Raw genomic sequence first — 12,299 nt, 5'->3', positions numbered from 1 at the left:
TGTGAGGGTTCAAGGTTCAAGGCTGCGTACTCACAGGGTAGTTCATGCTGTTCAACTGTTTGATTTGAGGGTTCAGGGTTCAAGGTTCAAGGCTGCGTACTCACAGGGTAGTTCATGTTGTTGAATTGTTTGATTTGAGGGTTCAAGGCTAGGTACTCACAGGGTAGTTCATGTTGTTGAACTGTTTGATGTGAGGGTTCAAGGTTCAAGGCTGCGTACTCACAGGGTAGTTCATGCTGTTCAACTGTTTGATTTGAGGGTTCAGGGTTCAAGGTTCAAGGCTGCGTACTCACAGGGTAGTTCATGTTGTTGAACTGCTTGACGAACTGGTTCATCCAGGCATCCTCCTGCTTGTTCACCGATTTGTTGATCTGAAACAAACAGAAACCCTGGTTAATAACCCACACAGAGAGACCCGGGTTAATAACCCACACAGAGAGACTCGGTTTAATAACCCACACAGAGAGACCCCGGTTTAATAACCGACAGAGAGAGACCCCGGTTTAATAACCCACACAGAGAGACCCCGGTTTAACAACCCACACAGAGAGACCCCGGTTTAATAACCCACACAGAGACCCCCTGGTTAATAACCCACACAGAGAGAGACCCGGTTTAATAACCTACACAGAGACCCGGTTTAATAACCTACACAGAGACCAGGTTTAATCACCGACACAGAGACCGGGTTAATAACCCACACAGAGAGACCAGGGTTAATAACCCACACAGAGAGACTCGGTTTAATAACCCACACAGAGAGACCCCGGTTTAATAACCCACAGAGAGAGACCCCGGTTTAATAACCCACAGAGAGAGACCCCGGTTTAATAACCCACACAGAGAGACCCCGGTTTAATAACCCACACAGAGAGACCCCGGTTTAATAACACACACAGAGACCCCCTGGTTAATAACCCACACAGAGAGAGACCCGGTTTAATAACCTACACAGAGACCCGGTTTAATAACCTACACAGAGACCCGGTTAATAACCCACACAGAGAGACCCCCTGGTTAATAACCTACACAGAGAGACCCCCTGGTTAATAACCTACACAGAGAGACCCGGGTTAATAACCTACACAGAGAGACCCCCTGGTTAATAACCTACACAGAGACCAGGTTTAATCACCGACACAGAGACCGGGTTAATAACCCACACAGAGAGACCAGGGTTAATAACCCACACAGAGACCCCCGGGTTAATAACCTACACAGAGACCCCCTGGTTAATAACCTACACAGAGACCCCCGGGTTAATAACCTACACAGAGAGACCCCCTGGTTAATAACCTACACAGAGAGACCAGGTTTAATAACCGACACAGAGACCGGGTTAATAACCCACACAGAGAGACCTGGTTAATAACCCACACAGAGAGACCAGGGTTAATAACCCACACAGAGACCCCCGGGTTAATAACCTACACAGAGACCCCAGGTTAATAACCTACACAGAGACCCCCTGGTTAATAACCTACACAGAGAGACCCCCTGGTTAATAACCTACACAGAGAGACCCCCTGGTTAATAACCCACACAGAGAGACCTGGTTTAATAACCCACACAGAGAGACCCCCAGGTTAATAACCTACACAGAGAGACCCGGGTTAATAACCTACACAGAGAGACACGGGTTAATAACCTACACAGAGAGAGCCGGGTTAATAACCCACACAGAGAGAGCCGGGTTAATAACCCACACAGAGAGACCGGTTTAATAACCTACACAGAGACCCCCTGGTTAATAACCTACACAGAGAGACCCCCTGGTTAATAACCCACACAGAGAGACCCCCTGGTTAATAACCCACACAGAGAGACCCCCAGGTTAATAACCTACACAGAGAGACCCGGGTTAATAACCTACACAGAGAGACCCGGGTTAATAACCTACACAGAGAGAACCGGGTTAATAACCCACACAGAGAGAGCCGGGTTAATAACCCACACAGAGAGACCCGGTTTAATAACCTACACAGAGAGACCCCCAGGTTAATAACCTACACAGAGAGACCCAGGTTAATAACCTACACAGAGAGACACGGGTTAATAACCTACACAGAGAGACCAGGTTAATAACCCACACAGAGAGACCAGGTTAATAACCTACACAGAGAGACCAGGTTAATAACCCACACAGAGAGACCAGGTTAATAACCCACACAGAGAGACCAGGTTAATAACCCACACAGAGAGACCATGTTAATAACCCACAGAGAGACCAGGTTAATATAGCTCCAGTAAAAGCCTAGAAGTTGACCCACACAGAGAGACCAGGTTAATAACCCACAGCTAGAGAGACCAGGTTAATAACCCACACAGAGAGACCAGGTTAATAACCCACACAGAGAGACCAGGTTAATAACCCACACAGAGAGACCAGGTTAATAACCTACACAGAGAGACCAGGTTAATAACCTATACAGAGAGACCAGGTTAATAACCCACACAGAGAGACCAGGTTAATAACCCACACAGAGAGACCAGGTTAATAACCCACACAGAGAGACCAGGTTAATAACCCACAGCTAGAGAGACCAGGTTAATAACCCACAGCTAGAGAGACCAGGTTAATAACCCACACAGAGAGACCAGGTTAATAACCCACACAGAGAGACCAGGTTAATAACCTACACAGAGAGACCAGGTTAATAACCTACACAGAGAGACCAGGTTAATAACCCACACAGAGAGACCAGGTTAATATAGCTCCAGTAAAAGCCTAGAAGTTGACCCACACAGAGAGACCAGGTTAATAACCCACACAGAGAGACCAGGTTAATAACCCACACAGAGAGACCAGGTTAATAACCTATACAGAGAGACCAGGTTAATAACACACACAGAGAGACCAGGTTAACATAGCTCCAGTAAAAGCCTAGAAGTTGACCCACAGCTAGAAGCCTCAGTAATACCTTGGGAGGGATTTTCTTCATGTAGTTCCAGCTGTGTTGCTGTGACCCGTTGTTCCTGTTGTCCTGACCGTGGCCGTCTCTGTGGTTCTCTCTGTGACCGTCTCTGTCCCGGTCTCTGTGGTTCTCTCTGTGACCGTCTCTGTCCCGGTCTCGGTGACTTAGGGTGTTGCTCCACATCCCGATCTCCACCTCCTCCTCCGGTTCCCAACTGGCCTGGCACGACACCTCCTCCCCACACCAGGTACTACTCTCCTGCTGCTGCTGCATGGGCTTGGGACCTGGAGGGTGGAGAGAGGACGAAGGGATTAAACCTGGAGAGAGACACGAGGGGACCTGGAGAGAGAAGGGTGGAGAGAGACACGAGGGGACCCGGAGAGAGACACGAGGGGGCCCGGAGAGAGACACGAGGGGGCCCGGAGAGAGACACGAGGGGGCCCGGAGAGAGACACGAGGGGGCCCGGAAAGAGACACGAGGGGGCCCGGAGGGAGAGACACGAGGGGACGAGGGGGCCCGGAGGGAGAGACACGAGGGGGCCCGGAGGGAGAGACACGAGGGGGCCCGGAGGGAGAGACACGAGGGGGCCCGGAGGGAGAGACACGAGGGGGCCCGGAGGGAGAGACACGAGGGGGCCCGGAGGGAGAGACACGAGGGGGCCCGGAGGGAGAGACACGGGGGGACCCGGAGGGAGAGACACGGCGGGACCCGGAGAGAGAGACACGAGGGGACCCGGAGAGAGAGACACGAGGTGACCTGGAGAGAGAGACACGAGGGGACCTGGAGAGAGAGACACGAGGGGACCCGGAGAGAGAGACACGAGGTGACCTGGAGAGAGAGACACGAGGGGACCTGGAGAGAGAGACACGAGGGGACCGAGAGAGAGACACGAGGGGACCGAGAGAGAGACACGAGGGGACCTGGAGAGAGAGACACGAGGGGACCTGGAGAGAGAGACACGAGGGGACCTGGAGAGAGAGACACGAGGGGACCTGGAGAGAGAGACACGAGGGGACCTGGAGAGAGAGACACGAGGGGACCTGGAGAGAGAGACGAGGGGACCTGGAGAGAGAGACACGAGGGGACCTGGAGAGAGAGACACGAGGGGACCTGGAGAGAGAGACACGAGGGGACCTGGAGAGAGAGACACGAGGGGACCTGGAGAGAGAGACACGAGGGGACCTGGAGAGAGAGACACGAGGGGACCTGGAGAGAGAGACACGAGGGGACCTGGAGAGAGAGACACGAGGGGACGAGGGGGCCTGGAGAGAGACGAGGAGATGGGTGTGTGTGTATCTGTCTCACCAGGTTTGTGGTGGTTCTGTGCTCCAGGTCCTTCCCAGCCTCCTGTCGCAGAGTTGTCCCCTCTGTCTCTCAGGTCCTCCCAGGTGGAGCTGGTGTCCATGGGTTTCCCCCAGGCAGATGTCCCGTTGTCCACAGAGACGGGGGGGCCTGGCGGATCACCCCACGTTCCTGACTCCATCTTCTGGGGACCTGTGTACTGTTCACCCCAACCTGGAGGAGGAGAGAGAGGGGGAGGAGGAGAGAGAAAGGAGGAGAGAGACCGTAGGAGAGAGAGAGGGGGAGTAGGAGAGAGAGAGGGGGGGGAGGTAGTAGGAGAGAGAGAGGGGGAGGAGGAGAGAAAGAGTTGGTGGAGGAGAGAGAGAGGGGGAGGAGGAGAGAGAGAGGGGGAGGAGGAGAGAGGGGGGGGGAGGAGGAGAGAGAGAGGGGGAGGAGGAGAGAGAGGGAGGAGAAGAGGAGAGAGAGGGAGGAGAAGAGGCGAGAGGGGGAGGGGGAGGAGGAGAGAGGGGAGGAGAGAGAGAGGGGAGGGGGAGGAGAGAGAGAGGGGAGGGGGGAGGAGAGAGAGAGGGGAGGGGGGAGGAGAGAGAGAGGGGGAGGAGAGAGAGAGGGGAGGGGGAGGAGAGAGAGAGGGGAGGGGGAGGAGAGAGAGGGGAGAGAGAGGGGAGAGAGAGAGAGAGGTATGTGAGGTGGAGTTTCGTAAATGGCAGGTAACCTTGTACCTTCATAACTCTGCTGTTGTACTCACTCAGACGATCAATAACAGACTAGCTGGGTTTCTAGACTGAGATGATCAATAACAGACTGGCTGGGTTTCTAGACTGAGATGATCAATACCAGACTAGCTGGGTTTCTAGACTGAGATGATCAATAACAGACTGGCTGGGTTTCTAGACTGAGATGATCAATAACAGACTAGCTGGGTTTCTAGACTGAGAAGATCAATAACAGACTGGCTGGGTTTCTAGACTGAGATGATCAATAACAGACTGGCTGGGTTTCTAGACTGAGAAGATCAATAACAGACTGGCTGGGTTTCTAGACTGAGATGATCAATAACAGACTAGCTGGGTTTCTAGACTGAGATGATCAATACCAGACTAGCTGGGTTTCTAGACTGAGATGATCAATAACAGACTAGCTGGGTTTCTAGACTGAGATGATCAATAACAGACTGGCTGGGTTTCTAGACTGAGATGATCAATAACAGACTGGCTGGGTTTCTAGACTGAGATGATCAATAACAGACTAGCTGGGTTTCTAGACTGAGATGATCAATAACAGACTGGCTGGGTTTCTAGACTGAGATGATCAATAACAGACTAGCTGGGTTTCTAGACTGAGATGATCAATACCAGACTAGCTGGGTTTCTAGACTGAGATGATCAATAACAGACTAGCTGGGTTTCTAGATCAATAACAGACTAGCTGGGCTTCTAGATCAATAACAGACTAGCTGGGCTTCTAGATCAATAACAGACTAGCTGGGTTTCTAGATCAATAACAGACTAGCTGGGTTTCTAGATCAATAACAGACTAGCTGGGTTTCTAGATCAATAACAGACTAGCTGGGTTTCTAGATCAATAACAGACTAGCTGGGTTTCTAGATCAATAACAGACTAGCTGGGTTTCTAGATCAATAACAGATAGTGTAGTTTCCCCAAATTCAGTTTCATCATTTTGTTTATCCAGGTTTCCATTTTCCCCCTTTAATTCCAGTAAGCGCCCAGAAAGAGGCCGCCGTTTAGCGCCCAGCAAGAGGCCACCGTTTAGCGCCTAGCACGAGGCCGTTGTTTAGCGTCCAGCATGAGGCCGTTGTTTAGCGCCCAGCAAGAGGCCGCCGTTTAGCGCCTAGCAAGAGGCTGTTGTTTAGCACCTAGCAAGAGGCTGTTGTTTAGCACCTAGCAAGAGGCTGTTGTTTAGCACCTAGCAAGAGGCTGTTGTTTAGCGCCCAGCAAGAGGCCGCCGTTTAGCGCCCAGCAAGAGGCCGCCGTTTAGCGCCCAGCAAGAGGCCGTTGTTTAGCACCTAGCAAGAGGCTGTTGTTTAGCGCCTAGCAAGAGGTTGTTGTTTAGCGCCCAGCAAGAGGCCGCCGTTTAGCGCCTAGCAAGAGGCTGTTGTTTAGCGCCTAGCAAGAGGCTGTTGTTTAGCGCCCGGCAAGAGGCCGTTGTTGTTGTTTAGCACCCGGCAAGAGGCCGTTGTTGTTTAGCGCCCGGCAAGAGGCCGTTGTTGTTGTTGTTTAGCGCCCGGCAAGAGGCCGTTGTTGTTTAGCGCCTGGCAAGAGGCCGTTGTTGTTGTTTAGCGCCTGGCAAGAGGCCGTTGTTGTTGTTTAGCGCCTGGCAAGAGGCCGTTGTTGTTTAGCGCCCGGCAAGAGGCCGTTGTTGTTTAGCGCCCGGCAAGAGGCTGTTGTCAGTCGATTCCCTCCTATGTTCAATGCATTCAGTTGATTCCCTCCTACGTTCAATACATTTAGTCGATTCCCTCCTACGTTCAATACATTTAGTCGATTCCCTCCTACGTTCAATACATTTAGTCGATTCCCTCTTACGTTCAATACATTTAGTCGATTCCCTCCTATGTTCAATGCATTTAGTCGATTCCCTCCTAGGTTCAATACATTTAATTGATTCCCTACTATGTTCAATACAATGTCTGGATTCCATGATTCTGTCTGCGTTCTCTGCAATGCAGATATTTATAGAGCCCTGGACCTGAGTGATTTTTATAGATCTCCCCCCCTTTCTGTCTCTCTCTCCCCCCTTCCCGTCTCTCTCTCTCCCCCCTTCCCGTCTCAGTCTACCCCCTTCCCGTCTCAGTCTACCCCCTTCCCGTCTCAGTCTAACCCCTTCCCGTCTCAGTCTACCCCCTTCCCGTCTCAGTCTACCCCCTTCCCGTCTCAGTCTACCCCCTTCCCGTCTCAGTCTACCCCCTTCCCGTCTCAGTCTACCCCCTTCCTGTCTCAGTCTACCCCCTTCCCGTCTCAGTCTACCCCCTTCCCGTCTCAGTCTACCCCCTTCCCGTCTCAGTCTACCCCCTTCCCGTCTCAGTCTACCCCCTTCCCGTCTCAGTCTACCCCCTTCCCGTCTCAGTCTACCCCCTTCCCGTCTCAGTCTACCCCCCTCCCGTCTCAGTCTACCCCCTTCCCGTCTCAGTCTACCCCCTTCCCGTCTTCAGTCTAACCCCTTCCTGTCTCAGTCTACCCCCTTCCCGTCTCAGTCTAACCCCTTCCCGTCTCAGTCTACCCCCTTCCCGTCTCAGTCTACCCCCTTCCCGTCTCAGTCTACCCCCTTCCCGTCTTCAGTCTAACCCCTTCCCGTCTCAGTCTACCCCCTTCCCGTCTCAGTCTACCCCCTTCCCGTCTCAGTCTACCCCCTTCCCGTCTCAGTCTACCCCCTTCCCGTCTCAGTCTACCCCCTTCCCGTCTCAGTCTAACCCCTTCCTGTCTCAGTCTAACCCCCCCCCGCCTGGAACTATCTGTATTTCAGTCCAAACAAAGGTCTGTGTTTCTGCCTGCACTCACAGCTCAGAGAGAATAATCAATGCTGTAGAACATTCCAGAAGGATGACGCAACCCTAAAACACACACACACACACACACACACACACACACACACACACAAAGGGGAGGTGGAGGACACTGTGTGTGTGTGTGTGTGTGTGTGTACAGCTCCCTCCACTCACCAGAGCTGCAGGTCTTGTCCTTGTTAGCCATGTTGTTCAGGGGTGGCGGGGGCTGCTGCTGGGGCTGGGGGGGTTTGGTCGTGGCCATGTTGTTCAGGGGTGGCGGGGGCTGCTGCTGGGGCTGGGGGGGTTTGGTCGTGGCCATGGCATCCTGCTCTGATTGGCTGGTCTTGTTCCACATATTGACCCCGCTACAGTTGTATTTGCTGGGGTCTCCCCACGCCGAGGTGCCGTCATCGATCTCCATCCTCCTCCTCACCGACTCTGGACTAGGCTCCTCCCACCCCGTCGACGACGACTCCTCCTCCTCCTCCTTGTGGGAGGGTCCAGCTGGGACCGCCACCCCAGTCCAGCCGCTGGGTTTGGAGGGGTGGGGACCGCCTGGTGGAGGTCCTCTAGGGTCCGGGTTGGCGTCTGAACCTTGACCCCACTCGGCCGGGTCTCCCCAGCTCTGAGAGGGGTGGCCGGGCTTCATGGCTGGCTCGCCCCACCCTCCCTGGGTCTGGTGGTTCTGGGGTTTGTGTCCGGCGGAGTTGGATACAGGGGGCTCCCCCCAGCCAGAGTGAGGGTTGCTGGGGTGGTCAGGGGTCCCTCCGCTGCCACCCCAGGTGCTGCTGCTTCCGTCGGGGTGTGTGTTGGTGTTGGCCGGGCGGCCTGGCTCGCCCCATCCTGCAGACCCTGAACGGTCGCTGTCGTTGTCCCATCCCCCAGACACGCTAGTCTTCTGGGGCTGACCCCAGTAGCTGCTCCCTCCACCTCCTCCTCTGGAGCGGTCTCCACCACCCATCCCCCAGCCCTGCTTTTGGGGTTTCGGAGGGTTGATCCAGGTGTTGGAGAGGTCCTCCTTCTGGCTGTTTCCCCAGGTAGAGGAAGGGTTACCGTTGTCCCATCCTCGCTCTCCTCCAGGACCTTTGTTGTCTCTGTCTCCACACCCAGACAAGGTCTTCTGCTCTACCCAGCCAGACCCTCCTGACTCTGGGCCCGTATTGCCCGGGCCGTCCCCCCCACGCCATCCTCCAGAGCTGGAGGTCTGAGAACGAGCGGCGTGGCTTTTCGAGCCCCAGCCAGGGCCTCCATTACCGGGTTTCCTGTCATCGGGTCTGGGGGCGGGAGAGGTGACGTCCCAGGCGGTGTTCTGGCGTACTGGGGTCTGGCCCCAGCCGGTGTTGCAGAGGACACGGGGGTCCACGTCTGAACAGGAGAGGACTTGAGTAGACCCAGGGAGGGGGCCTCGTCGACGGGGGTCGTTCCTGTCCCTGTCTAAGCTACGGCCTCCAGAGCTCTCCCCGCTCCCCTCACTGCCGCCAGACGCCCCAACGCTCGCAGGTCCTCCTCCTCCTCCTCCTCCTCCCACCCTCAGGGCGTCGTCTTCAAGACTCTTCCAGCCGTTGGCTCCTCCCCCTGACTTCCGTCCGTCGCCGGAATCCTGAGATTTGTTACCGGGCAACGAGCTCCATTCCCCATTAGGGGGTTGCCTGTTGGAGGAGGAGCCAGATGAAGAAGAGGAAGAAGAGGAGGAGGCGTTGCCCCATGGTCGGGGGATCCCGGCAGGACCCAGTCCATTCCCATTGCTCGCCCCTCCTCCAGTCCCCAGGTTGTGAGGAGAGGCAGAGTCCCACCTCCCTACAGAGGCCTTGCTGTTAGTTTTACTGTTGTAAACAGCAGCAGCAGGGGAGGGCTGGCCGTGTCCCTGGCCGTTCACAGTGTCTCCAGGGCCCGAGGCCCCCCAGGGCTTAGAGAAGCCCCCTGCCAGGCCCTCGCTGTGGGGGTGCTGGGCGCCAGACAGGGTCCCGTTGGAGAGCTGATCTCCAAGCTCTGACCCCGCTCCTCCTCCTCCTCCTCCCGCTCCCCAGGAACGCAGCCCCGAGCCGGACTCGTTCCTGTGCACTGAGTTTGGTAAACTAGAGGTGTCGACGACGTTAGTAGTGTTATTTGGTCCGTTGGTCGTGTTAAGGTGGCGAGTCTTGATAGTAGTATCATTCAGGAGGAGGTGCTGCGGCTGTTCAGACAGAGAGAGGCTGTCCGGTGGTATCCCTCCCCAGCCCAGAGAGCCTCCCTGCTGGCCAATCTTACAGCCGGAGGGTCCCTGGGGACCGGGCCAGGCACTGTGGTTAGCTTTTGGGTTCAGAGTGCCGGGGGTCAGACCAGCACCGTTGGCCGACGCCCAGGGGCTCGGCGTGTTGCCGTGGCTACCGTCGGCGGGGGCGGAGACGTCGTTGGGGCCGACGTTGGCCACGCACCCCCACGGGCCTTTCGCCGCCCCGTTACACGTTATGATGTTATTGCTGCTAACAGGAGGAACGCCGCCGGTAGTCAACGGGGAGAAGTGGTTCCCGTTACGGCCTCCTCCTTTAGTGCCGGGAGGCGGCGACGACGTCATCACGGTGACCAAGTTCTTCTCCGAGCCACCAGAGCTAGAGGCAGAGTCCGTGTCCATGCATTCTGAGGTGAGCTCGGGGTCGTTGCCGGCTGCCGAGGAAGAGGAGGAGGAGGAGGAAGGAGTGTCGCTGCAGACCGAGTCTACCAGCACCTTGAAAATAAAATCAACTTTTATTAATAGGGTTACGAGGGTTACCAGTCTAACTAGCTAGTTCACCAGTCTGATTATAACAGGGTTAGGGTTACCAGTCTAACTAGCTAGTTCACCAGTCTGATTATAACAGGGTTAGGGTTACCAGTCTAACTAGCTAGTTCACCAGTCTGATTATAACAGGGTTAGGGTTACCAGTCTAACTAGCTAGTTCACTATTCTGTTTAAACCAGTCAGATGCGACACTCTGAGGTCAGGGAACTTTGAGCTAACGTTTTCACATTGGGTAATGCTAACTCAACTTGGAAATGTTCCTTATTAAGTAAAATCATACAATAGTTGTTTTTTTTTACATTTACAGTTAAGGATTTAAAGGATTTACAAAAACAATCAGAAAAACAGATTTCCGATCCATTTTTGGCGAGACATCCGAACGGGTTTCCCGTAAAAGCCGAATCACATTATAACGTTTGAAGATTAAAATACAAGAGGAGAAAACCAAACATGGAGGTATTTACGTTTGGAGAACCTCAGAGAGTACCCACCTTGTCCCAGTTACTGTCTCTGCTGCAGGGAGAACCAGAGCTCCAGGGGCAACTCTCATACTGAGAATCCAGGCCAGGGTGGTCCAAACCTGGGGACAGGAAGACGGAGAGACGGGGTGGTGGTGGAGGTTTGGTTAGCTCACATGAGAACACACCAGGACATTCTTTCACTAATCATTGATCTGACGTGTGGATTGGTGGAAACGGAGGGATGGAACCCAGACGTCTAACCCGGCCCAGTCCCCGCCCCTCTAACGTGTGGATTGGTGGAAACGGAGGGATGGAACCCAGACGTCTAACCCGGCCCAGTCCCCGCCCCTCTAACGTGTGGATTGGTGGAAACGGAGGGATGGAACCCAGACGTCTAACCCAGCCCAGTCCCCGCCCCTCTAACGTGTGGATTGGTGGAAACGGAGGGATGGAACCCAGACGTCTAACCCGGCCCAGTCCCTCTAACCCGGCCCAGTCCCTCTAACCCGGCCCAGTCCCCGTGTCTCTAACCCGGCCCAGTCCCCGTCCCTCTAACCCGGCCCAGTCCCCGTCCCTTTAACCCGGCCCAGTCCCCGTCCCTCTAACCAGGCCCAGTCCCCGTCCCTCTAACCCGGCCCAGTCCCCGTCCCTCTAACCCGGCCCAGTCCCCGTGTCCCTCTAACCCGTCCCAGTCCCCGTGTCCCTCTAACCCGGCCCAGTCCCCGTCCCAGTCCCTCTAACCCGGCCCAGTCCCCGTCCCAGTCCCATGCAGACATTCACAGTGTCTCTAACCCAGCCCCTGTGTCTCTAACCCAGCCCAGTCCCAGTCCCTCTAACCTAGCCCAGTCCCTGTGTCTCTAAGCCAGCCCAGTCCCTCTAAGCCAGCCCAGTCCCTCTAAGCCAGCCCAGTCCCTCTAACCCAGCCCAGTCCCTCTAACCCAGCCCAGTCCCTCTTACCCAGTCCCAGTCCCTCTAACCCAGTCCCAGTCCCTCTAACCCAGTCCCAGTCCCTCTAACCCAGTCCCAGTCCCTCTAACCCAGCCCAGTCCCTCTAACCCAGCCCAGTCCCTCTAACCCAGCCCAGTCCCTCTAACCCAGCCCAGTCCCTCTAACCCAGCCCAGTGATCATGATGCAGACATTCACAGTGTGTGTGTCAGTCTAGTCAGCAGACACCATTTTGTTTCAGCAGTGTGATGCTACAGCCAACCAGGAGGGAGGAGGGGAGACAGAGGAGTGAGGAGGGACATTGGAGGGAGGGGAGAGAGGGAGGAGGGACATTGGAGAGAGGGGAGAGACGGGAAAGGGGGAGGGTGGGGAGAGACGAGGGAGGGAGGGGAGAGAGACGGGAAAGGGGGAGG

The 12,299-nt window shown here is 55.1% G+C and overlaps 1 protein-coding gene across 1 annotated transcript in view; it reads right to left on the bottom strand.

The window, feature by feature from the left end:
- LOC139421669 (trinucleotide repeat-containing gene 6A protein-like) overlaps positions 1–12,299 on the bottom strand; it is a 105,419-nt gene that overhangs the window by 64,418 nt on the left and 28,702 nt on the right. The window contains exons 6-10 of the mRNA XM_071172762.1: positions 10,971–11,059; positions 7,896–10,425; positions 4,222–4,431; positions 2,922–3,199; positions 294–371 (exon numbers count right to left, since the gene is read on the bottom strand). Coding sequence (XP_071028863.1) covers positions 294–371; positions 2,922–3,199; positions 4,222–4,431; positions 7,896–10,425; positions 10,971–11,059 — 3,185 coding nt within the window. The remainder of the gene's footprint in view (positions 1–293; positions 372–2,921; positions 3,200–4,221; positions 4,432–7,895; positions 10,426–10,970; positions 11,060–12,299) is intronic.

This window comes from Oncorhynchus clarkii, chromosome 12 (assembly GCF_045791955.1).
Source record: "Oncorhynchus clarkii lewisi isolate Uvic-CL-2024 chromosome 12, UVic_Ocla_1.0, whole genome shotgun sequence".
NCBI classification, from domain to species: domain Eukaryota; kingdom Metazoa; phylum Chordata; class Actinopteri; order Salmoniformes; family Salmonidae; genus Oncorhynchus; species Oncorhynchus clarkii.
Note: the sequence above shows the minus strand (reverse complement) of the source record. Positions and strands in the feature narration are given on the sequence as shown.